The 24,740-nt window shown below is 49.2% G+C and overlaps 1 protein-coding gene across 1 annotated transcript; it reads right to left on the bottom strand.

The window, feature by feature from the left end:
* Window positions 1–6,038: 6,038 nt before the first annotated feature.
* TMEM127 (transmembrane protein 127) lies at window positions 6,039–24,592 on the bottom strand. Its single transcript, XM_041756050.1, has 4 exons — window positions 24,434–24,592; window positions 23,699–24,016; window positions 9,252–9,416; window positions 6,039–8,476 (listed from the first exon to the last, which is right to left on the bottom strand). The coding sequence occupies exons 2-4, from the start codon at window positions 23,940–23,942 to the stop codon at window positions 8,169–8,171; spliced, it is 717 nt and encodes a 238-aa protein (XP_041611984.1). The 5' UTR covers window positions 23,943–24,016; window positions 24,434–24,592; the 3' UTR covers window positions 6,039–8,168.
* Window positions 24,593–24,740: the final 148 nt, after the last annotated feature.

The raw sequence follows: 24,740 nt of genomic DNA on the forward strand, positions 1-24,740 counted from the left end.
GGTATGAACAGGATCAGAGGCACAAGTAAACTAGGTGGCCTAGACATCCATATCCCCTACCATTTGTGGACCAGTGTCTCTCCATCAGCTCATAGGTATGGCTGCAATAGGAAATGGGGTCCCTTTATGACCAGCTGACAAAGGAAGGAAAAAAGCAATACTTGATTTGCAGTTGGTCAGAATGGTTTGTGGGTGCAAGCAGAAAATGAACTGTGGCTGTACTATAGCCTTACGTTGAGGTGATCTTGAAAGACTGGCCAGGGTAATTCTCCCAATAGATAAATCTTCTCAGTGGGTACACCTGGCCATTCACTTTGTGTGGAAAGAAATGTAGCTATAGAATATACACAGACTTATGGCACTGGCAGTTGGCTTGGCTGTTTGATTGGGGACCTGCTAGGAGAAAGATGAGAAAGATGAAGGACGAGAAGGTCTGGGAGAGAGGGTTGAAGTATGCAGATGCCCACCAGAGAGTATTTACCATGAAAGAGGCACTAAACAACCAAGTAGAAAGAATGACTCACCAATTGATGTCAGCCAGATGTGACCAGCTACCTCAGTACCAGTACAATGGGCATGTAAATGGAGTAGCCACGGTAGCAGGGATGGGAGTAATACGTGGACGCAAGAGCATGGGCTCCCACTCACAGAAGCTGATGCCACTGCTGAATGCCCAGGCTTGTGGCAATGAATCCAATGCTGAGCCCCCCAAATGGCAGTATTTCTCAAGGAGAGCAACTAAGTGCTAAATATCTACTACATTAGATACTTTCCATCCTGGAAATGGCATCAATTTATGTTAGCTGGAATTTGCCACGTTCTAGGTGTAGTTTGCCTCTTCCACTTGCAGGGCCTCAGCCAGCACCAATATCTTCAGTGTTGACTGAGTGTTTGACCCACTGACCTAGGATCCCAGATAACACTGTATCAGATTAAAGGACCCACTGCACAGCAAAGGAGGCATGACAGTGCACATGACCATGGGATCCACTGGCCATATCACATTCTGAACCATCCAGATGCCAACAAGAACAGAAGGAATGGCTTGTGAAGGCATAGCTGAGGTTCCAGCACAGAGATGCTGCCAACTAAGGATGGGGTACCACCTTCCATGGCACAGTGTACATTCTGTCAACAGTCAATATGGTGCTATGTCCCAATAAGCATAGATAGGCCCAGGGAGCAAAGGTTAGAGGTAGGAGTGACTTCACTTACCATTAAGCCCAGTGATTCCATTGGGTATTTCTGTCACTGCAGCTCTGAGCTTTGAGAGTTTTGAGGTCCTGGTTCCCAAAGTGCAAGTATTTTCATCAAAAGTTATAGCAAAAATCCCATTGCACTTTAATTTATAAGTGCCATGGAGCACTTTGGGCTCTTCATGCCAAGGGACCAGCGGGCAAGAAGCAGGAATCACCATCCTGGCAGCAGTAATTGACCCTGATTATCAGGAAGAGCGAAGGCTGCAGTTACACAATGGGAGCAAAGAGGAAGATGTTTTTGGCACCCAAACAGTCCTGCTGGCTGTCTGTTACACCCTTGCTCAATTTTTATAGAAAACAGAGAAGTGTAGCAGCCATGGCCTGAAAAGGACATGGTGACCAAGCACTCAGCAGAGGTGCTTCCTGAGGGTGAGAAGCATCTAAAATGGATGGTAGAGGAAGGAAGATGATGATATCAGTTGAGGCCTCAAGACCAGCTATAGTAGTAGGAAATGTGGCTCATTCCATTAACCATCCACTTCCCCCAGAAAAATCAAGCTGCTCCCAAAACTTAAATAAAAAAGTGATCTGAGTAGTAGGCCTAAGGAATATTGGACACTATGATATGCCATCCAGGTCCACCTTCAGGACTGAAGGGCTTCTTGCCTCTAGCTACATTGAGTATTGCTGCCAAACAACCCTTAGTTACCAGCCCTTTTCAGGAATTTTCCCTCAGATGATAGAGCTTACTCACCCCAGGGAACACCTTCCTATCTGGGGACAGCAAGTTTATGATGACTGACAAGCTAGCATATAAAGGCCTGGTCTCCCCACCCCAATTCTGGACAATTCAAAAGGCCATCCCAGCCTCAGAACTTTGGGGAGTCAGCTAAGGTCTTTGTGGAGATGACTTTCCACCCTACCTTCTCCCTGTGACCAAGACTACTTCCTTCCCTTCCTCCATAGGTGTTGAACATGAGAGCACCCTAAATACCTTACATGCTAATCTTCACCTCTCAGTCTGCTGCCCAGGGAACCCAGCTTGAAAAAGACTCTCATCAAGCTCAAAGTGCTATGAGCACTGCATACTCCCCCTCCAGCTGCTTTTCTCGGATATCCCTTAGCAGATGTCCTTGCCCTCTTACCTGACCTTCCTTACGCAGGCTCTAGGTCCTACACTGGACATCATCTCCCAATTTGGGGATCTGATGAAATTAGGAAGCACCCATATATTGACTTAGCAACATATGTAAAAATCATTTCTCAGGCATTACACCTGAGGATAGGTATTCCCCAGAAAGTTAAATGGGCCCACCATGAGTTAATTAGGCTTTGATGCCCATGCCTTGGCCCCTTTTCCCCAAGTACTTGAAAAGTAAGTTGTCTGAGTCTGTTGCAAACCCTGGATGCCAACTGTCAAGCCAAGAGGTAGCAGTAATTGCCTATAACCCAAAGCTCTGTTCATCTGTTATTCAGAATGGAAAGTGTTAACAACATTCATCCTTATACTCATCCACATTTGCAATCTTTTCCTAGCAGGCAACTTCCCCTCATTCACAACCTAGAATAATTCATGAAAGCATCTGTTTTTGTCATCAAGGATAGGGTTCTATATGAAACCACCAGGCCAAAAACATTTCAGGTCAAACTCTTCCAGAACCACAGCAAAATCCTTTGGATAAAAGAGACATCCCAGTCCTTAAACAAGAGATTAGTGTGAGCCTAGGGTTGCTGTTGGCCATCTTCACTACCTTTGGGGAGAGACTGCCTGAGCTCATGAGCAGAACAACACGCACACACACAAAGATGATGTCTTGACATCATCATCTGAGCACCTGGATCCAGCCAAGTCACCTTTTCAGTTATGGGAAACAATAAATTCTACTTAAGATAGTTCTGTGTTAAGAGCTCTGTATCCTACAGCTTTAAGTATTTGGACAATACCTTTGCATTCTGGGACCTCAGGGGCTGGGTCCATCCACCTTATCACTCCCTTCCAGTGGGTTATCGCCACTGCTCAAAACACTAACTTGTTCCCCAAAGCCTGTCTCTTTCTTTCCTGCTTTCACACTTATTATTCTCTCATGACAGCCTACTCATTCTTTAAGTCTCTTCCCCTTCATGAAGCCTTCCTAGACCATTATAGTCTCAAGGGGCATCAAGTACCCTTCTCAGGTCTCTGCCTTAAAGATCTCCTCTTTCCTGACAGCTGGACTGGAAGGCCCTCAAGGCAAGGATTGTATATGTTAATAAATTTGCATCCTTCAAAAGCACATTGTGTTCATTGTATTTGGTGAGTGAACACTGCATAAAAAAAAATATGACCCCCTGGCCCTAATAAATTTATAATGTAAAAAACAAGACAAAGCCTGTCTACATAATAGTGGGTTCAAGTGAACATATGCACAAATTTCTCTCACCACTCTACTAGAGCACAACGCAGCAAACTGGTGGGAAAGAATCAATCAGGGACAGCCTTCCCCTTTTTTAAAACAAAACCACTCATCACCCCAAGGTTATTTCAGAAGGAAACTCCCTGCCAATAATGATGGCACTAGAAATCCAGGTGGGAGAACCCCAAGAGGATGGTAAAACCAACATGAAGGGCTGAGCTAGTGTCTAGTCAGACCTAACCATGAAGGGAAGGTCCTTTACAGGGATAGCTGCCATTTTTGCTACAGAGACAAAAAGAACAGGAAGCTTCCAAACAGGGCTGCCCGTAGGCCCTGTGCCTTCAGCCCCATTCTCAGAGCCATGCAACCCCTTAAAAAAGATGGAACCACAGATGTCTCTAAAGGTTTTTCATTACCAAACCTAGACATATGGTTTGGATGAGGGGCTTTTTTTTTTTTTTTTAAGATTTTTTATTATTTTTTCATGAGAGACAGAGAGAGAGAGAGAGAAAGAGAGGCAGAGACACAGGCAGAGGGAGAAGCAGGCTCCATGCAGGGAGCCCGATGTGGGACTCAATCCCAGGTCTCCAGGATCATGCCCTGGGCCAAAGGCAGGCGCTAAACTGCTTAGCCACCCAGGATCCCAGGTGAGGGGCTTCTATCTCTCGAACCCATCTTACGAAGCCCCTCACCATCCGCTGTGTGTTTTCCCACTTAGCTGAGTGGGCAGAACAGGCCAACATAAATCCTTCAGCTTTGAGACCACTGAAATCTCTCACAAGGAACCTGCCTCCTCCTCCTGGCCACAGCAGCAAAGCCAAACATTTTCCCCAAAGTGAGGAACTGCTATCTTAATTCTCCAAGTATGTTCCTAACAAAGTGCCTTTACTTTAGGTACACCATTCAAAGAGGAGACATTCACTCCCTTCCCATCGCCCATTAAAATGCCACTCCCATAAAAAAAAAAAAAAATGCAGGGGAGAAGATTGTAGGGTTTTTGAAACCAAGGACCAAAATGTTTATTAGTTCTTTGTCTCCCCCACGGAACCTTGAGACCTGTGAATTTAGTGGTTGATGGAGTGGACATCTGTGGGTAAGAGGTCAGCTGAAGATTCTCTAGTTATTTTAATAAAATAACTTGCTCTTCCCCAAGATGCAACCACCTCTTCCTCCGTTCCCCAGCATTCTCTCCATGCTGCTCTTCACACCCTGCATCTTCTCATCCTGATGTCATGAGACATCAGGCCTGGTGGGGCCAAAAGGGACTGCTCTCTTCTTCCCCTTCTGCCAGCTTCCAGGCCTCCACACCACTTCCCGTTTCCCATACCCGCAGACTCTTCCACTTAGCGTGAGGCTGAGCCTTCTTCACACTGTCAGCAGTCTTTAATCCTGGGTCCCTTTCTCTTCTCAAAACCCCATCCGGGATTCCCCACTAATAGTGCCTTAAATGGGCCCCTTTCACCTTTCTAACCTCTTCTCTCACGACAATCTGGCCTCTAGTTGTGCTGCTGTAGCTATTCCTTCAGGGTGAGTTCTCCACACCCTACCTCCAAACTCTCACAATAAGCCTGGCTCAATGCTTCCTCCTCCGTGAAGCCTTTCATAATCACTCAGGTCACAGCCAGCCTCCCCTCTGGGCACCGCACTTTCCCCGACTGTTCATTAGACCACTTACTTCACTGCCTTTTTGTGAACAAGTCCATCTCCTGAACTAAGAATATAAAATCCTTGGAGACAGGGCCGCTGGTCATCACGTTTCTTCTCGTGGTGCCTAATGGTACCTTATGTACAACTCAAGGCGCCATTCGTAAATGTCTGAAATGAAATGAAAGAACACATTCCTAGCTCTCAAGAAAGATGTATTCTCTTCCAAAGAAAAAAAGAACACCTGAATGGGCTGCTCTTCAAAGGGAGCCCTAAGCTCTTTTATTGTGCTATCTGGGGCCCAGTGTGTCGGCTGAGTGAAGGGAAAGTAGGTGACCATGTGAGGCATGGATGCTCAAGAGCTCTTCTATAACTTACAGTGTCCACTCACATTCCTCTCTCTGTGAGTAAGTAATCATTCTCTGGGGTTTCAAAGAAAGTATAGCTCCTTCTACAGGTCCTAGCTCTGAAGAAGTATATTTCTTCTCATACAATGGCTGGAGTTCAGAAGCAGCTTTCTCTCCACAACTAACCAGCAGCTGCAGAGAAGAGCTCAGGGTTTGAAGTCAGGGACTTGGGCTGGAGGCATCTACTGCTCCTAGCCTTGGGACCCTGGTGTGGAAGTTGTCAGGATTGGGAGGGTCTTAGAGGTGAAAATGCCTTGGGTGGAATAAGCACATGCAAAGTCCCTCCCCCCCTTTTAAAATTACACACTTCATCAATTTCTCCTGCTTCTCTAAAAGGAAGGGAACAAACCAAATCAGGGAGATTGTGACAGAAAAATGACAGGGAGCCGTTGGCATTTACATTCTTATTTGTAATTTGTTTTGCTTTTTAATTTTTTTTCTAGAAAAAAAAAAACACAACCAGGGGAATTTATGTGACAAACTATCAGTGTCAGGATGGCAGGGGAAAGAGAAAGGCCAGAGGTATGGGGAGCTAATAAAAAGTGGGTTCTGAATCACGAGGAACAGTCCACAGGGTCATGTCTGAGATGACTGGTCACTTTGGCATGCGTGTTTGGTGCCCAGTCTCTTGGTCTGCCTACTTAGATACCCATGGTCAGAGAGAGCTGGCCATACCCTGGAGATCTGCCAAAGGCAAATTTGGATTTTACAGAAAGACATAAGACTTAATTTAGCTCCTTGGCTTTGTGCTCAGGTATCATACTTCAGTCTTTCTTGCCTAATAGAAGAGTCTGGAATAGTGTGAGAGTCACCCTGGGACACACTTTGGCATCACAGTGAACTCCAAGCAGCCGCTCACTCAGGCACAGACATGGTCTTCACCTCCCACACAGGCCATCTGTCCAGACATCCCAGGCAGACTAGCTGAAGAAGGATGAGGGACAAGACAGTCCCTTTCTAGCCACAATTCCAGAGTGGTCTCCATTCTCCAGTCTTGCTCTGTCTATTGCCTGTGAAAGGAAACTGGGATCCAATCTGCTTTTTAGTTCAGCACTGGACACTGATTCCAAAGAAGCTTGGCCATCTCGATCCACACTGAAGGTCTCTCAAGTTTCTCCCACTTTGTGCCCCAGATCTTGGGGCAGAGCATTCAGCCAGGCCCAGAGCCATGTGTGGCAAATGGGATAGCCAGTGATGGCTGGGCAAGAAAGAGCCAGTAGCACATGGCAACACCAGAGTACATTCAAGAAGAGAAGAGGAGCATGCGGCAAGCTGCTGCCCCAAGTCACAGTCTAGGGGACACACTGAGCCTGAAGGACATGGCCAGGTCTGCTAGTCTGACAGGGTGGTTCTAACACCTCACGCAATGGGACCCCACTGGTTACTGTTCCTATGTGGAGAGTGGTGAGTTTCCTGCCTGCTGTGGCCCCTGTTCCTGCACGGAGGCCAGGTTATATCTCAGTGCCACAGTCCTGAGGAGCACCACGCTGGCCAGCCAGCCAGGCCACAGACCTCAGCCCCTCAGGGCTGACAGGGCTCTGGGTTCCACAGGAAGGGCTCAGGGAGCGGGGTCACTGTGGGGAAGGGAGCAAGGGAAGAGGCTGCATTCTGCAGGGATACGTTCAGGGAGGAGCTGCTTAGGGGGAGGTATGACCCAAAACGCTGCTGAGCCAAAAGGAATGGGTTAAGTGTCTGAAAAAAACTGACAACAGTCTTGTCACTAGTTTAAAAAGAGTATTGTTGCTGTTGGTTGGTTTTGCTTTTTCCTTTTAAAACCACTCACATTTTAAAAGGTGAAGGGGCTAGGGAGACTTGCCCCACCCCCTCAACGCTGATCCCTTATGGGCACCATGGGGCCTCAGGCCCATGCCAGCTGCTGCTCTCCTGGCCTGGGCTGCAGCCACCCAAGCGAGGGCAGGGCGGGGAGAGCACTGGCTCTGCTTTCCCACAGCAGTTCCTTCTTCCGGTAAAACCAGAACACACGTGATGGGAAGTCCAAAGACTAAAGTGCAGAGAATTCCATGGAGCGGGCAGCCCATTGCTGTGGCGCTCCAAGAAGGAATGGGGGTTGGGGATCAGGCCGGGGCTACAGCGGGGGGACAAACGCTGGCTGTTATGAAGTGAGCCTACAGGGCACGGTCCCCTTTCCCTTTGGATCTGCTGATGCTTCTTCTGTCTGGGAGTGCCCGCTGTCAGCAGCTCCCCAGGGAAAGTCCAAGTTTCAAAGCTATGGCCCATGAAGGGAGAAAACTTCTATGACCATCCCTGGTTGGTAACGACTAGTGACCGCAAAGGGACAGGAAGGTGACAAGAGGGAAAACAGTGCATTATATAAAATCAGTGAATCCCAGGTTTCGAGAGTAGGGATACATGAACAACCCTACACGCAGAGTCTTTCCTGGGAAGGTTTGGTGAAATGGTCAGGATCCTACCAGTGAGGCCTGCTGGGGAGAGGAGCTCCTCTGGGTGTGAGAGGCGCTGCAGAGTGGGGAGGGGCTGCTGCAGAAGAATACCCTTGGCTGGTATTAGGGTGTGTAGGCCGGGGGCGGCTGGAATTGGTTGATGACCTCATACTCTGCTGGATAGGGCTCATTCTCCTCCATCTCTGAGAGCAGCTCCAGGGCCTGCTCCTCTTCCTCCGTGGGGTAGTGGCGCAGAAGGTTGGCTGCTGTGGCCAGGATGGAAGCTCCACCAGCTCCTGCCACCAGGTAGAAACTGACAGCAAAGGTGACATAGACCTGGGAACCGTGGTACTTCTTATGTTGCTGCTGCTGGGCCAGGATGAGTTCAGAAGCCCAGTAAGAAAAGCCGATGACGGTGGCACACTGCAGGACTGGGGGACAGAGAGATAGCACAGAAGGGGAGTAAGTAGGCACCCTGCAGCCAGGATGCTTAAAGAACCAACTGTAGTCTATCTCCCCAAACCCCATTCTCAGAGAACTTGCCTGGCCCCAGACTCTGTGATAGGGAGCTCTCCTGGCCGTGAGATTCTTGGGCCAGGGCCAGGGCCAGATGCCTGAGTCCTTCTGAGCCAGTCAGAGTCTTTCTGTCTCAAGAATTTGGAATTGAGATACCAGGCTGCTAGAAGTCACTGGGTACTTTGAAATGGATAGACCAGGTCACACAGTGTGGAGGCTGGAGTCAGTACCACCACAAGTCAAATCATCATACCAGTCCAGTCATGAGGGAGGGGAGAAGCTGCATCTAAGCACAGAAAGGTGGTGTGCGGGGAAGCAGGAAGGAGAGAATCCGATGAGACCATGCGTTCCAGGGGAGACATAGTGAACACCCTGGCTCCTTCCCTGCTCATTCTGGGCCCCCTGAGCCCAGCTGAGCTTCAACTCCAGTTCTTAGAGAGCACCAAGATTTCTTATGGAATACTAACAACATTCCCTCTCTACAGCTGGGCTGAGTGGGTTTGTGGTCCTGGCAGGCATACATGCAAACAAAAGAAGCAAGCTGCTCTCGCAGTCCATTGGGCTAGAGCTGAAATGAGCATCTAGAATGTGTCTGCTCACAGCAGCCCCTTCATCCCCATCTGCAACTCCAGACAGGATGCCTTGGCCCTGTGGCCATTTCTTCCCCACAGTGAGCAGGCCCAAGCGTACCTGTGAGGATGTGGGCGAAGGCATAGCGACGGGTAATCTTCAGAGCGGGATGCTTGGGCCCAAAGACATCTAGGAGGAACGCAGAGAGGCTGCACAGGATGCCCAGGAAGCAGAAGGCGGCGATGACCCGCAGAAGCAGTACTGTCTGGGGATTCATGCAGAAGTCTGTAGGGGAAGAACCAAATCTTCAGGACCCCAAGCGACACCCTGGTACAGGAAGTCCTCCTGCTGAGAAGAGTTTGTCCCTCTCCACCACAGTACCGGGGAGCAGGAGGAGTATTAGAGGGAGCAGTCTCAGCTCCTGCTCCCAGCCAGCCTACAGAGGAGGTGAACTGCAAAAAGGCTCCCATGTGTTTGAAGTCTTTCTTCCCTTTCCAATAAAATCATTCTAAGGACTCCATTTCCTTGGACTTGCCACACTCTGCTGACCACTTGTAAAGACCCTGACAATGAGCCTGACGTGTTAACACATTCTGCTAAAGCGTGCTTTAGGCTGGCAGGAAATGCCCACTGACTTTTGAGCCAAGACAGCCACAGAGAATTAAAACTGCTAAGTAAATTAGGAAAGATGGTAGACTAGACCTTCACATTGATGTTTGCTCCCTCCCTGCAAACTACTAAAACAAAAGAAAAAAAAAATAAGGCATGGATCTGCACAAAGAGGAAAGGGGCAAAACAAAATTCTGGACACTGGAAATTAAAAGGAGTGAGACTTCCTCGGAATGGACTTAGCAGACTAGATACGCCCAAGTGTAAGCCAGAAGGAGAAAAAAACCTAAGAAGCAACTAGTTTATACCACAAAAGCCTGACAGACTTGGAAACTGACAGCCCCCAATACCTCCTAGAATGAGGGTGAAGCCATCGAGGAGTACCTGCTCTACCAAAATGAGGAAGTAAATCAAGAAAAAGGAAGATGCTCAAACAGGAGACCCGACATTCAGAGTCCCCAGGGTCGTGGATAAGGGAGGACCCCCGATGACAACTGTACATCAGACATATAGAGCCAACTTCTAAGACTTTAACACTTTCTTCTTTAAAACAACAACAACAAAAAAATCATCTAGACAACACTGTGAGTCTCGTTTTATATCTATGTAAACTTTTTTTTTTTTTTTTTTTTAATGATAGTCACAGAGAGAGAGAGAGAGAGAGAGGCAGAGACACAGGCAGAGGGAGAAGCAGGCTCCATGCACTGGGAGCCTGACGTGGGATTCGATCCCGGGTCTCCAGGATCGCTCCCTGGGCCAAAGGCAGGCGCCAAACCGCTGCGCCACCCAGGGATCCCTATATCTATGTAAACTACCAGAGCTCCCAGAGATACACAGACAGAATAAAGGCTGATCCAAAAAGAAACCATTTTAAGCTTTGATAAAAAGAAATGGGCCTTAACTTTCTCTCCTTCGTCTATTCAAGCCATGAGCAAGTTCTTCTTTCATTTAGGTCATGGGTTGCCAACTGATTTAGGAAAATTTGGAAAGGGCTGGGAGTTCTTAGACTATAGGCTCCTTTCCAGAGTCCTGATCTCAGGCTGAGAGGCTGTAGGGTCATGGCCATCACTCTAGGGTGCATGGAAATCACAGGGGTGCTGACTGAGAGCATGTGCTCCGGCCCCAGAAATTCTGAGCTCTCGGCCTGGAGCAGGGCCTCGGAATCTGGATTTTAGCAAGCAGGCCAGGTGAATTCCCATGCAGGTGGGCCAAGCCTTCTATTCCAAGAAACACTGATTCTGGGCTTGGAGCAAGGTAGACCGTTGGAAAGTCCAAGAACCTGGAGAGGGGACCTGAACCCCACAAAGCAGACTCAAACCAACCGACACTGACATCTCTGGGTCCTGGGCAGAGGGTCTGGCCTCCCATACTGAAGAACCAGACCAGATATCAAGAGACTCTGGGCTTGTATGACAGCATGCATTCTCTGCCTCAGGCTTAGAATTCACCAAGCAGATGCTGGCTGAGCCCACACAGGACTCCTATGCCTCGATCTGGCTGCAGGTCATCCATTAAGCTGCCCCAGAACTCTCTGTCACTCCCTTGTCAGCTAACCATCTGTTTTGGGCCCAGTCACCCAGTCTGGGAAACCATCTGCTGCCGAGAAGCTTCCTGCCAGCAACCAGGGCCAGCCTTCACTTAACCCAGCCCTGCATTGCCTAAGTCAGCGTTGTGGCCTGAAAGTCTAGAAACCCACGGACCTTACTAAAAGAAAAGCTCCTAGAGGTAGGCACCGTTTCCTCCCTATAGCTGAATACTGTTAAAAGCTCTCTGAGATAGTTCATCTCGGGCTCCACATGGGCACGTAGCAGGACGAAAGTGTTCTTCTAGTGCTTCCAAGAATAACCTAAGAGCAGCAGGGTGTAATGGCTTACATCACACTCTGTGCTACAGTAGGCAGTGTTCTGATTCCAGCAGTACTACTTAGTACTCAGGCCAGGCACTGAGTGGTGCTTTAACTGTGGTTCTTAAAAATCAACTATATTTTAACAATTACTTTTTTTCCAAAGACTTATTATGGGGGGGGGGGGGAGCACACACGAACGCACAAGTGTGGTGGGGAGGGACAGAGGGAGATAGAATCCCAAGGAGACTCTGCACTGAGCATGGAGCCCAATGTGGGGCCAATCTCAGGACGCTGAGATCACAAACTGAGCCAAAACCAAGAGTAGGAAGTTAACCACTGTACCACCCAGGTGCCCCAACAATTAGTTTTAACTGAAAAAAAGAATACACCAGGGCTTCAGACACTTTCTTCAGCTGCATAGGGAGTACAGGATGTTCATTTTATTACCATCCTCAAAAATGTACGTTTATTATATACACTCCTATGTGTCTTATGTTTTTTTTTTTTAAGATTTTAATTATTTATTCATGAGAGACAGAGACAGAGAGAGAGAGGCAGAGACACAGGCAGAGGGAGAAGCAGGCTCCATGCAGGGAGCCAGATGTGGGACTCGATCGCAGGACTCCAGGATCACGCCCTGGGCCGAAGGCAGGCGCTAAACCGCTAAGCCACCCAGAGATCCTCTCTTATGTTTCATAATACAATTATTTCAATATTAAGGAAAACTTGCACATGATAAAAAACTTCAGAGAAGACATGTCACCCTTTCCAAATGTCCAACTGCCGCTCCCAAGAGAAAAACATTGTTGGTGGTTTCTGCTGTACCCCTCCAGGAATAGCCTGTACATACAGATGGGTCAAATGTTATTTTAGTTGGGGTGTCTAGCTGGCTTAGTCAGTGGGGCATGTGACTCTTGATCTCAGGGTTGTGAGTTCAAGCCGCATGTTGGGCATGGAGCCTACTTTAAAAAAAAAAAAGAAGTTATTTTAGTTAAGCCTCACTCCACTCTGGGGGATTCATCACACAGCTCAGATCAGGACTCAGAGGCTCCAGGAGGTTAAGTGACTTCCTCCAGGTCACACAGCACAGTGAAGCCTCCTAACCTGCATCAGGCTCCCTTGTATCATGATGCTCAGAATCACCAAGCACCAGAGTTAGTGGTTTCATTTTTCCCTGATGGAGATAATCAATCAAGTTCTAAAGAGCTGTATTTGAATGAAGGGTCAAAAGTTAATATGAATGCTGTCAGAGCCATCCTCGGAGCCAGCAGCTGCTGAGCTCACTATGGGAACAGCTGGAAGGATGAAACCTCTTCTAGGCAAGAAAGCTTTGGATCATTAAGCCATGAAAGGTACTCACACTGGGAATTACTGGACAAAACCTGCTTGGTGTGCTCTAGGCTTCTGCAGCCATTAGAGTTTGGCTCTTAGAAGCACTGGGGACACCAGAAACGCACCAGCCTCGGCACCAAATTCTAGGTGGACCATAGACTATGTGTTACCTTGAGCAAGTCACTTAACTGCCCTCCTCTCTCATCTAGCAAATGAAAGTTCAAACACCTGCTCCCTGTACATAGGGGTATGCTGATAGTCAACTCACACCATGCCAGGAAAGAGCCCATATTAACTGCCACTAACATGCTCCCTCAGCACTGGGCTCTTACAGCTGGGCCACAGCTGTGTCATCTCTGGTGTCCCTTTCCTCCTTCTGCCAGTACTTCGTCTGCACACATCAGCCAGTGCGGGCCAGGGAGAGAGCTCATTAAAGCCAGGCTGAGAATCTGCCCCGCCAGAGTGATGATGTAGTACAGAGAAGATTTTGACCCAAAATTCAACTGGGTTTTGTTTCAACATGACTGCCTTTCTCCACTCCAAAGCTGTGAGTAAACCCTCAGGCTTAGTGGAAAAGCCAATATAAACTTCTCTTGGAGTGATGCTTATAATAGATACACCAGGAGTCGGCCTCACATCCTGGGCAGCCTCTCATCAAAGGGTCTCAGAGCACACAGAGGAGCCAGGCAGAGTTATCCCAGACATGCTCAGAACCCAGCTCAGGCTATTCTAGGGTCAAGAACTCAATGTCTGTTTCTCTCTCCCCCTGCCAGCCATCAGTATGGCAGGGAAAGCACTGAATATCCACTCCCTTGAGGGCTGCTAAAGGGAAACGAAATGCCCAAATGTTATATATATATATATATATATATATATATATATATATATATATATTTTATTTGTGGAGAAAAATGGCACATGGGGCAGAGTCCTAATTTTAAGTTCAAACAAGTGGTACAGTGTACTATACTCTGGTAAGACAGAGAACACATCCTATTCTTCAGTTGTGCTGTTTATTTTGGTAATGATCGCTGACTGTCCCCTCTAGTCACCAGAGAAGAAGGCAGCTGCTGTGTAATAGAATCCCAAGGAATTGACTTTGCCCAAGGTTACTGGTGAGTCACTGGGCTGGATTTGTTTTGAAGGCCCTGGCTTTTCCTGTCTACCTGCCCACTGTCCTCACAGACTCGTAACCCAAACAGGCTGCAGGCAGGAAGGGTAAAATGGCTTCTGGACAGTTCCCTTCTTTTTCTCTCATCTCCCCTCGCTTCACCCCTCCCTGGAGTCCCTGTGAGTTAGAGACCCTTTCCCTATGGCCTGAATCCTTCTCAGTGCTTATTCATCCCACCTGCGTAGCTCACTGGGACTTTCTGGCTTCCAGACCGCCTTCTGACATCAGACTCCAACAGGGTCCTCTAGTGCCTGGAGGGAAATCATCACAGCTACCATGGTCCTAGCAGACCTGACTCTGGGGACAGGCCTGACAAGGCAGGCATCAGAAGTGCCAGCTGCTAAAAAAATAAAAAAAATAAAAAAAAATAAAAAAAAAAAGGGGATCCCTGGGTGGCGCAGCGGTTTGGCGCCTGCCTTTGGCCCAGGGCGCGATCCTGGAGACCCGGGATCGAATCCCACGTCGGGCTCCCGGTGCATGGAGCCTGCTTCTCCCTCTGCCTGTGTCTCTGCCTCTCTCTCTATCTCTCTGTGACTATCATAAATAAATAAAAAAAAAAAAAAAAAAAAAAAAAAAAAAAAAAAAAGAAGTGCCAGCTGCATTAGTCACCACTCAGCAGGCACACTGGCCCTTCCTGGAAGGGCCTTGCACTTCCAATGGCTTATTGTCAACTGTGATTCATTGACTTCAAAACCCAAACTTCCTCATTCTCCAAAGATGCTTCCTGAAGTTGTCAGAGCTGCCCTTTGCTGGCCGCAGATCAGAGAGAGGGATTGGGGTTCAGAAGGAACGCTTATGTGGCCCCCCCCCTGCTTAGGGCCACCAGCAGTCTGAATGTATCTCTGAACCTGGGCCCAGGGTGAGGGGCTGTGCGAGAAGCAGGCACCTCCTGGGGAGGGCAAGAATTCAGGACCAAATCTTTTGAGCCAGCCAGCATTTGCATTCTGGGGCTCTGCAGATGACAGCAGGAGGGGGAGTGGCTTTGCCTCAGGATCACCAACTTGAGCTGGAATATTGAGGGATAAGCAGCAGTTTTGGCTGGGCTTGTGAGAAAATCTCCACTAGAATGGGGAAATAATAAGCCTTGGACAACTCTGACAGAAGGAAAAAGAAACCTAGAGTGCACTAAGGTGTGATGGCAAAGAGTGGGGTCCCCACCGTGCACACCAGCTGTGTGCCTCCGAGCCCATGTTACCTGACCACCCTGAGCCTGAGACCTTTGTGAAGTGGAGGTGAGGACATACCTGCCAGATAAAGATACTTAGGAGAAACCAAAGCCAGACGTGGAGTGTGCTTAGCACAATGCCTGGCACTCAGGCCAGGGGCTGAGAAAACAGAAGGCACTGCTCCAAAGCCTGCCAGCCCTGCCCACCCCCCTTAACCCGCAGAGACCCAGTAGGGCCTGTTTTTTCCCTCTGGTGGCATCTACTGGCATCAGATCTGTGCCCTGAAGCCCTGCTCCCTCCTGAGATAGAGAATATCCCAGGCTTCCACGTTAGGACATGGGTTAGGCCTTAAAGATCAACATAATTGCACAGGATAGCCCATATCTAAAGGCCCACTGGGTAGCAAAAAGCCAACAGGTACAAAGTAAAGGAAGAGAAGCAACCAGGGACCTCCTAATTCCTTGCCTTCTTCTGTGATACTTTGTGAGGTACAACTGTCACCTCTCCTATTTTTTTTAAAGATTTATTTATTTATTCATTTATGATAGACATAGAGAGAGAGAGAGAGAGAGTCAGAGACACAAGAGGAGGGAGAAGCAGGCTCCATGCCGGGAGCCCGATGCGGGACTCGATCCTGGGACAAAGGCAGGCGCTAAACCGCTGAGCCACCCAGGGATCCCGGTCACCTCTCTTATTAATGGACATCCTAAGCGTGTTCCTAGCTTGCAATAGCCAAAAAGATGGCTACAGAAAATCAGGTTGAAACTATTCTATTGGTTGGGGTTCCTGGGTGCTATTCAAGCCATGAGCAAGTTCTTCTTTCATTTAGGTCATGGGTTGCCAACTGATTTAGGAAAATTTGGAAAGGGCTGGGAGTTCTTAGACTATAGGCTCCTTTCCAGAGTCCTGATCTCAGGCTGAGAGGCTGTAGGGTCATGGCCATCACTCTAGGGTGCATGGAAATCACAGGGGTGCTGACTGAGAGCATGTGCTCCGGCCCCAGAAATTCTGAGCTCTCGGCCTGGAGCAGGGCCTCGGAATCTGGATTTTAGCAAGCAGGCCAGGTGAATTCCCATGCAGGTGGGCCAAGCCTTCTATTCCAAGAAACACTGATTCTGGGCTTGGAGCAAGGTAGACCGTTGGAAAGTCCAAGAACCTGGAGAGGGGACCTGAACCCCACAAAGCAGACTCAAACCAACCGACACTGACATCTCTGGGTCCTGGGCAGAGGGTCTGGCCTCCCATACTGAAGAACCAGACCAGATATCAAGAGACTCTGGGCTTGTATGACAGCATGCATTCTCTGCCTCAGGCTTAGAATTCACCAAGCAGATGCTGGCTGAGCCCACACAGGACTCCTATGCCTCGATCTGGCTGCAGGTCATCCATTAAGCTGCCCCAGAACTCTCTGTCACTCCCTTGTCAGCTAACCATCTGTTTTGGGCCCAGTCACCCAGTCTGGGAAACCATCTGCTGCCGAGAAGCTTCCTGCCAGCAACCAGGGCCAGCCTTCACTTAACCCAGCCCTGCATTGCCTAAGTCAGCGTTGTGGCCTGAAAGTCTAGAAACCCACGGACCTTACTAAAAGAAAAGCTCCTAGAGGTAGGCACCGTTTCCTCCCTATAGCTGAATACTGTTAAAAGCTCTCTGAGATAGTTCATCTCGGGCTCCACATGGGCACGTAGCAGGACGAAAGTGTTCTTCTAGTGCTTCCAAGAATAACCTAAGAGCAGCAGGGTGTAATGGCTTACATCACACTCTGTGCTACAGTAGGCAGTGTTCTGATTCCAGCAGTACTACTTAGTACTCAGGCCAGGCACTGAGTGGTGCTTTAACTGTGGTTCTTAAAAATCAACTATATTTTAACAATTACTTTTTTTCCAAAGACTTATTATGGGGGGGGGGGGAGCACACACGAACGCACAAGTGTGGTGGGGAGGGACAGAGGGAGATAGAATCCCAAGGAGACTCTGCACTGAGCATGGAGCCCAATGTGGGGCCAATCTCAGGACGCTGAGATCACAAACTGAGCCAAAACCAAGAGTAGGAAGTTAACCAACTGTACCACCCAGGTGCCCCAACAATTAGTTTTAACTGAAAAAAAGAATACACCAGGGCTTCAGACACTTTCTTCAGCTGCATAGGGAGTACAGGATGTTCATTTTATTACCATCCTCAAAAATGTACGTTTATTATATACACTCCTATGTGTCTTATGTTTTTTTTTTTTAAGATTTTAATTATTTATTCATGAGAGACAGAGACAGAGAGAGAGAGGCAGAGACACAGGCAGAGGGAGAAGCAGGCTCCATGCAGGGAGCCAGATGTGGGACTCGATCGCAGGACTCCAGGATCACGCCCTGGGCCGAAGGCAGGCGCTAAACCGCTAAGCCACCCAGAGATCCTCTCTTATGTTTCATAATACAATTATTTCAATATTAAGGAAAACTTGCACATGATAAAAAACTTCAGAGAAGACATGTCACCCTTTCCAAATGTCCAACTGCCGCTCCCAAGAGAAAAACATTGTTGGTGGTTTCTGCTGTACCCCTCCAGGAATAGCCTGTACATACAGATGGGTCAAATGTTATTTTAGTTGGGGTGTCTAGCTGGCTTAGTCAGTGGGGCATGTGACTCTTGATCTCAGGGTTGTGAGTTCAAGCCGCATGTTGGGCATGGAGCCTACTTTTAAAAAAAAAAAGAAGTTATTTTAGTTAAGCCTCACTCCACTCTGGGGGATTCATCACACAGCTCAGATCAGGACTCAGAGGCTCCAGGAGGTTAAGTGACTTCCTCCAGGTCACACAGCACAGTGAAGCCTCCTAACCTGCATCAGGCTCCCTTGTATCATGATGCTCAGAATCACCAAGCACCAGAGTTAGTGGTTTCATTTTTCCCTGATGGAGATAATCAATCAAGTTCTAAAGAGCTGTATTTGAATGAAGGGTCAAAAGTTAATATGAATGCTGTCAGAGCCATCCTCGGAGCCAGCAGCTGCTGAGCTCACTATGGGAACAGCTGGAAGGATGAAACCTCTTCTAGGCAAGAAAGCTTTGGATCATTAAGCCATGAAAGATACTCACACTGGGAATTACTGGACAAAACCTGCTTGGTGTGCTCTAGGCTTCTGCAGCCATTAGAGTTTGGCTCTTAGAAGCACTGGGGACACCAGAAACGCACCAGCCTCGGCACCAAATTCTAGGTGGACCATAGACTATGTGTTACCTTGAGCAAGTCACTTAACTGCCCTCCTCTCTCATCTAGCAAATGAAAGTTCAAACACCTGCTCCCTGTACATAGGGGTATGCTGATAGTCAACTCACACCATGCCAGGAAAGAGCCCATATTAACTGCCACTAACATGCTCCCTCAGCACTGGGCTCTTACAGCTGGGCCACAGCTGTGTCATCTCTGGTGTCCCTTTCCTCCTTCTGCCAGTACTTCGTCTGCACACATCAGCCAGTGCGGGCCAGGGAGAGAGCTCATTAAAGCCAGGCTGAGAATCTGCCCCGCCAGAGTGATGATGTAGTACAGAGAAGATTTTGACCCAAAATTCAACTGGGTTTTGTTTCAACATGACTGCCTTTCTCCACTCCAAAGCTGTGAGTAAACCCTCAGGCTTAGTGGAAAAGCCAATATAAACTTCTCTTGGAGTGATGCTTATAATAGATACACCAGGAGTCGGCCTCACATCCTGGGCAGCCTCTCATCAAAGGGTCTCAGAGCACACAGAGGAGCCAGGCAGAGTTATCCCAGACATGCTCAGAACCCAGCTCAGGCTATTCTAGGGTCAAGAACTCAATGTCTGTTTCTCTCTCCCCCTGCCAGCCATCAGTATGGCAGGGAAAGCACTGAATATCCATACTCCCTTGAGGGCTGCTAAAGGGAAACGAAATGCCCAAATGTTATATATATATATATATATATATATATATAATTTTATTTGTGGAGAAAAATGGCACATGGGGCAGAGTCCTAATTTTAAGTTCAAACAAGTGGTACAGTGTACTATACTCTGGTAAGACAGAGAACACATCCTATTCTCCAGTTGTGCTGTTTATTTTGGTAATGATCGCTGACTGTCCCCTCTAGTCACCAGAGAAGAAGGCAGCTGCTGTGTAATAGAATCCCAAGGAATTGACTTTGCCCAAGGTTACTGGTGAGTCACTGGGCTGGATTTGTTTTGAAGGCCCTGGCTTTTCCTGTCTACCTGCCCACTGTCCTCACAGACTCCTAACCCAAACAGGCTGCAGGCAGGAAGGGTAAAATGGCTTCTGGACAGTTCCCTTCTTTTTCTTTCATCTCCCCTCGCTTCACCCCTCCCTGGAGTCCCTGTGAGTTAGAGACCCTTTCCCTATGGCCTGAATCCTTCTCAGTGCTTATTCATCCCACCTGCGTAGCTCACTGGGACTTTCTGGCTTCCAGACCGCCTTCTGACATCAGACTCCAAAAGGGTCCTCTAGTGCCTGGAGGGAAATCATCACAGCTACCATGGTCCTAGCAGACCTGACTCTGGGGACAGGCCTGACAAGGCAGGCATCAGAAGTGCCAGCTGCATTAGTCACCACTCAGCAGGCACACTGGCCCTTCCTGGAAGGGCCTTGCACTTCCAATGGCTTATTGTCAACTGTGATTCATTGACTTCAAAACCCAAACTTCCTCATTCTCCAAAGATGCTTCCTGAAGTTGTCAGAGCTGCCCTTTGCTGGCCGCAGATCAGAGAGAGGGATTGGGGTTCAGAAGGAACGCTTATGTGGCCCCCCCCCCTGCTTAGGGCCACCAGCAGTCTGAATGTATCTCTGAACCTGGGCCCAGGGTGAGGGGCTGTGCGAGAAGCAGGCACCTCCTGGGGAGGGCAAGAATTCAGGACCAAATCTTTTGAGCCAGCCAGCATTTGCATTCTGGGGCTCTGCAGATGACAGCAGGAGGGGGAGTGGCTTTGCCTCAGGATCACCAACTTGAGCTGGAATATTGAGGCAATGAGGGATAAGCAGCAGTTTTGGCTGGGCTTGTGAGAAAATCTCCACTAGAATGGGGAAATAATAAGCCTTGGACAACTCTGACAGAAGGAAAAAGAAACCTAGAGTGCACTAAGGTGTGATGGCAAAGAGTGGGGTCCCCACCGTGCACACCAGCTGTGTGCCTCCGAGCCCATGTTACCTGACCACCCTGAGCCTGAGACCTTTGTGAAGTGGAGGTGAGGACATACCTGCCAGATAAAGATACTTAGGAGAAACCAAAGCCAGACGTGGAGTGTGCTTAGCACAATGCCTGGCACTCAGGCCAGGGGCTGAGAAAACAGAAGGCACTGCTCCAAAGCCTGCCAGCCCTGCCCACCCCCCTTAACCCGCAGAGACCCAGTAGGGCCTGTTTTTCCCTCTGGTGGCATCTACTGGCATCAGATCTGTGCCCTGAAGCCCTGCTCCCTCCTGAGATAGAGAATATCCCAGGCTTCCACGTTAGGACATGGGTTAGGCCTTAAAGATCAACATAATTGCACAGGATAGCCCATATCTAAAGGCCCACTGGGTAGCAAAAAGCCAACAGGTACAAAGTAAAGGAAGAGAAGCAACCAGGGACCTCCTAATTCCTTGCCTTCTTCTGTGATACTTTGTGAGGTACAACTGTCACCTCTCCTATTTTTTTTTAAAGATTTATTTATTTATTCATTTATGATAGACATAGAGAGAGAGAGAGAGAGAGTCAGAGACACAAGAGGAGGGAGAAGCAGGCTCCATGCCGGGAGCCCGATGCGGGACTCGATCCTGGGACAAAGGCAGGCGCTAAACCGCTGAGCCACCCAGGGATCCCGGTCACCTCTCTTATTAATGGACATCCTAAGCGTGTTCCTAGCTTGCAATAGCCAAAAAGATGGCTACAGAAAATCAGGTTGAAACTATCTATTGGTTGGGGTTCCTGGGTGGCTTAGTCGGTTGAGCGTCTGACTCTCGGTTTCAGCTCAGGTCATGATCTCAGGGTGTGGGCCTGAGCCCTGTGTTAGGCTCCATGCTCAGTGTGGAGCCCACCTGTGCCTTTCCTTTGCCCCTCACTGCCCCCATAAATAAAATCTTAAACACACACACACATACACACACAACTATCCATGGGTTAAAATCCCTAAACACGTAAGTACGTGTAATGTAAAGGGTAAAGTAACATGCTTTATAAAAGACAAAATCTGGCTTTAAAAACTTCTTAAAAAGGGTAAATATATAAATAAAAGAGAACCTACATCAAGATTTTTTTTTTCAAAAAAAAAAAAAAAAAGATTTTTTTTTTCAAATGCCTTTGACAAGGATGCACTCCAAAGTGGAAAACTCATGAGATCATTCTCTATGACACTGAAGTAAAACAAAGGTTAAAGAGCATGTGAGAAGCATCATTTTATACTGGAGTCAACAGATATAAGTAGACTCAGCTATGCCCCTAACTGTGTGGCCCTGGAGAAATCGCTTCACTTCTCTGAGCCACAGCCTCCTGGACCTCTGAAATAAGAACATGGGATCAGAGTGCCTCTCGCTCCATCACACAAATTTTGTGAGCCTCCCCAGGAATGATTTGAAAGGGAGAAGCACTGTGAACTCTCTCCCAGTTTGTAGGTGACACCAAGTTTTTGAAACACTGAAACAGCAGAGGCTCGATGGCAAACACCTGCATGCAAGAAGTGGTGGAAAGGCAGCAGCTGTGCTTCAAAGAAGCAATGTATTTTTTTAAATTTTTTTTTTTATTATTTATTTATGATAGTCATACAGAGAGAGAGAGAGAGGCAGAGACATAGGCAGAGGGAGAAGCAGGCTCCATGTACCGGGAGCCCGACGTGGGATTCGATCCCGGGTCTCCAGGATCGCGCCCTGGGCCAAAGGCAGGCGCCAAACCGCTGCGCCACCCAGGGATCCCCAAAGAAGCAATGTATTAAGGGAAAAACCATCCAGAGTCCACGCAAGCTTGATGGCCTTTCTGCCACCAGCTACATGCCAGACAAAAAGCTGCACATCACAAGGCCTCCAGCATTATGTATATAACTTGGGTCTCAATGAACCAAACCAGCCAAGGCCATCATGGTGAAATCTGGAAATAAACCAGGCACTCCCATCCTATTGTCTACAAAATTATCCTCAAGCCTTAAAAACTCGAGATGCAAAACAGCAAGATAACTCACAGAGAAAGGTAACATTAGGCTACAAGGTTAGGGTTTATCAGACTAGACCTGCAAAAGTGGTATATAATCCAAAGCACAGAAGGGAATTTGACCTTTTCACCAAATCCCTGTGACTGAATCCTTAAAGAGGCAATGTGAAGATATCTAATGCTTCTGATACGTGGGGCAGTAAACATCTGGAATGCATCATAGCCAGGGGGTGGTTCAGGAAGGAAATATGAAGACCTTCATAAATGATTCAAAAGACGTTGGGGGTGATGAATCCTGCTGTTACTAAAGGCTTTTTTGGGGTCCTCTATTTCTTTGGTAGAAGCAAGGCAAGTGCAGTCCTGCCCTCACACCATACAGCCTTTACTTTCATTACTGGACATGGGGCTGGGCAAGATGACCTATGGGACGCCATCGGACAGCCTCCTACTCCCACTCCCACCCCTAGATCGGCTGCCTCTGTGCCTAGTAAAGAACAGTCCCTTTCTCCTTTCCTCTGCTTACCTGCCTAGGAAGCACTATGATGAACAAAGCAACCTTAGCTCCATCAAGCCCACTTGGAAAGGTTCCAAGAACCAAATTCCAATTGTTTTACTGAGAGTGGCAACGGAACTGACTTCTGGTTATTGAAAATGCCAGACTTCCCTTTTCTCTAGCAACAACCCAATTATAGCAGAACTCCAAAATATCTTTTTTTAAAATATTTTATTTATTTATTCATGAGAGACACAGAGAGAGAGAGGCAGAGACAAAGGCAGAGGGAGAAGCAGGCTCCATGCAGGGAGCCGAATGTGGGACTCGATTCCAGGACTCCAGGATCATGCCCTGGGCCGAAGGCAGGCGCTAAACTGCCGAGCCACCCAGGGATCTCCCAAAATATCTTTTAAAATCTAGCCACATTAAAAGTTTTCTTCCTCCCTCCATCAGGCTGCCCAAAGAAACCTTCCTATATCCCATACGCTCCTTAGAAGGGGGACAGCTAATTGTGATGCCTAGCACCCTTATCTGTTCCCCACATACAGCGCCCTTCCTCCAGCAGTATCCTAAAATAGCAGCAGTCCATATTAGCATGGCGTGAGAAGTAGGTGCCTGGCTGAATAACATCAGAATTAATGAGGGACCAGACCCCAAAGAGAGCCACCTGGTGGGCGTGAACACCAGGCAGGAATGGGGTTGTTTCCTTCAAGCCAAGAGCCTGCGGCCGGCTATCTCTGCTCCAGCCCGCACCACATTCTGCTATCAGCCAAGGAGGCCCTATCGCTCAGAAAGAAGAGGGCCGGCGCGCAGCGCCCTCACCTTTCAGCAGGTCCGGGTGCACGTAGCCCAGCACGTCGGAGACCCCCAGCTCCTGGCGGGAACAGGTGCCACCGTGGATGTGCAGCCAGGCAGGCTCGGCGAGGGCAGTGCACAGCGCCGTGATGGACAGGGCACCCGGCAGAGCCGAGGCCAGGCTACGCTCCGGCTGCTTGGGCAGAGCGCTGCCTCCCGGGCTCCTCCGCCGGCGCCCGCCGGGCAGCCCTGCGCCTCCGGGGGCGTACATGCCCGGGGCCGCCCGCCGTCGCTCCGCGGTCGCTGCTGGTCGCCGCGGACCTCCGCAGGGCGCGCTGAGCCTGCCTGTCCCGGGGAGGAGAGCAAGGCGCTGGGTTCACAGAAGGGGAGGCCGACACAACGCTGTCAGGGCCCACACGGGAGGATAGAGGGTGGGACCTGGGGCCCAGCACAGACAGGAGGGCTGCAGGGAGTCGGGGGGGGGGGCGGGGATGGGGTCCCTGGAATGGGGCTGCGGAGGTTCGGAATAGGGACCCGGAGAGGGCTGCGAGCCGGCCAGGATGGGGGCAGAACGGAGTGGGGGGGCTGGTACCGGCTACTGATGCGAGAGAGACCCAGCTCCGCGATCTCGGCCAAACAGTGCCCAGGGGTCGGGGGCAGGCTGGGCCGCGGGGATCCGGGATCCGGGATCTGGGAACAGTGCTCTGGGGTGCGACCTCTGGCCAGAAAGGACCTTCCCCCACACCGACCCCTGTTCCTCACCGGTCAGTAGGCCTCAGGGACGGTATGGCGCCGCTCCGTTCCGTCACGGGTTCCGCAGCTGCCTGGGGCAGAGCGATCCCAGGCCCTAAACCCGCAACGCCCGGGCCGACCCGGGCCCGATCCACTTCCGGCTTCCTTCACCTCGGCCTCCGCCTCCTCCGGCTCCCCGCCCCGTCCCCCGCGCGCGTCACAGCCTGGGCGCGCCGCCGATTCCCCGCGCAGGGCCTCACGGGACTGGTAGTTCGAGGCCGTCCCACGGTACTGGCTGCCGGCGGGGTGGAGGGTGGGTTGGCAAATTGACTACAAC

The sequence above is a fragment of the Vulpes lagopus genome, chromosome 5, assembly GCF_018345385.1.
Source record: "Vulpes lagopus strain Blue_001 chromosome 5, ASM1834538v1, whole genome shotgun sequence".
NCBI lineage: Eukaryota > Metazoa > Chordata > Mammalia > Carnivora > Canidae > Vulpes > Vulpes lagopus.

What these genes read in the sequence shown, in the direction of transcription:
- TMEM127 (XM_041756050.1), bottom strand. Translation starts at nt 23,942, where the DNA reads ATGTACGCCCCCGGAGGCGCAGGGCTGCCCGGCGGGCGCCGGCGGAGG. An exon ending in GCACCCGGACCTGCTGAAAG is followed by an intron (nt 9,417 to 23,698) that starts GTGAGGGCGCTG and finishes CTTCCCCTACAG; the next exon opens with ACTTCTGCATGAATCCCCAG. An exon ending in CTTCGCCCACATCCTCACAG is followed by an intron (nt 8,477 to 9,251) that starts GTACGCTTGGGC and finishes TCTGTCCCCCAG; the next exon opens with TCCTGCAGTGTGCCACCGTC.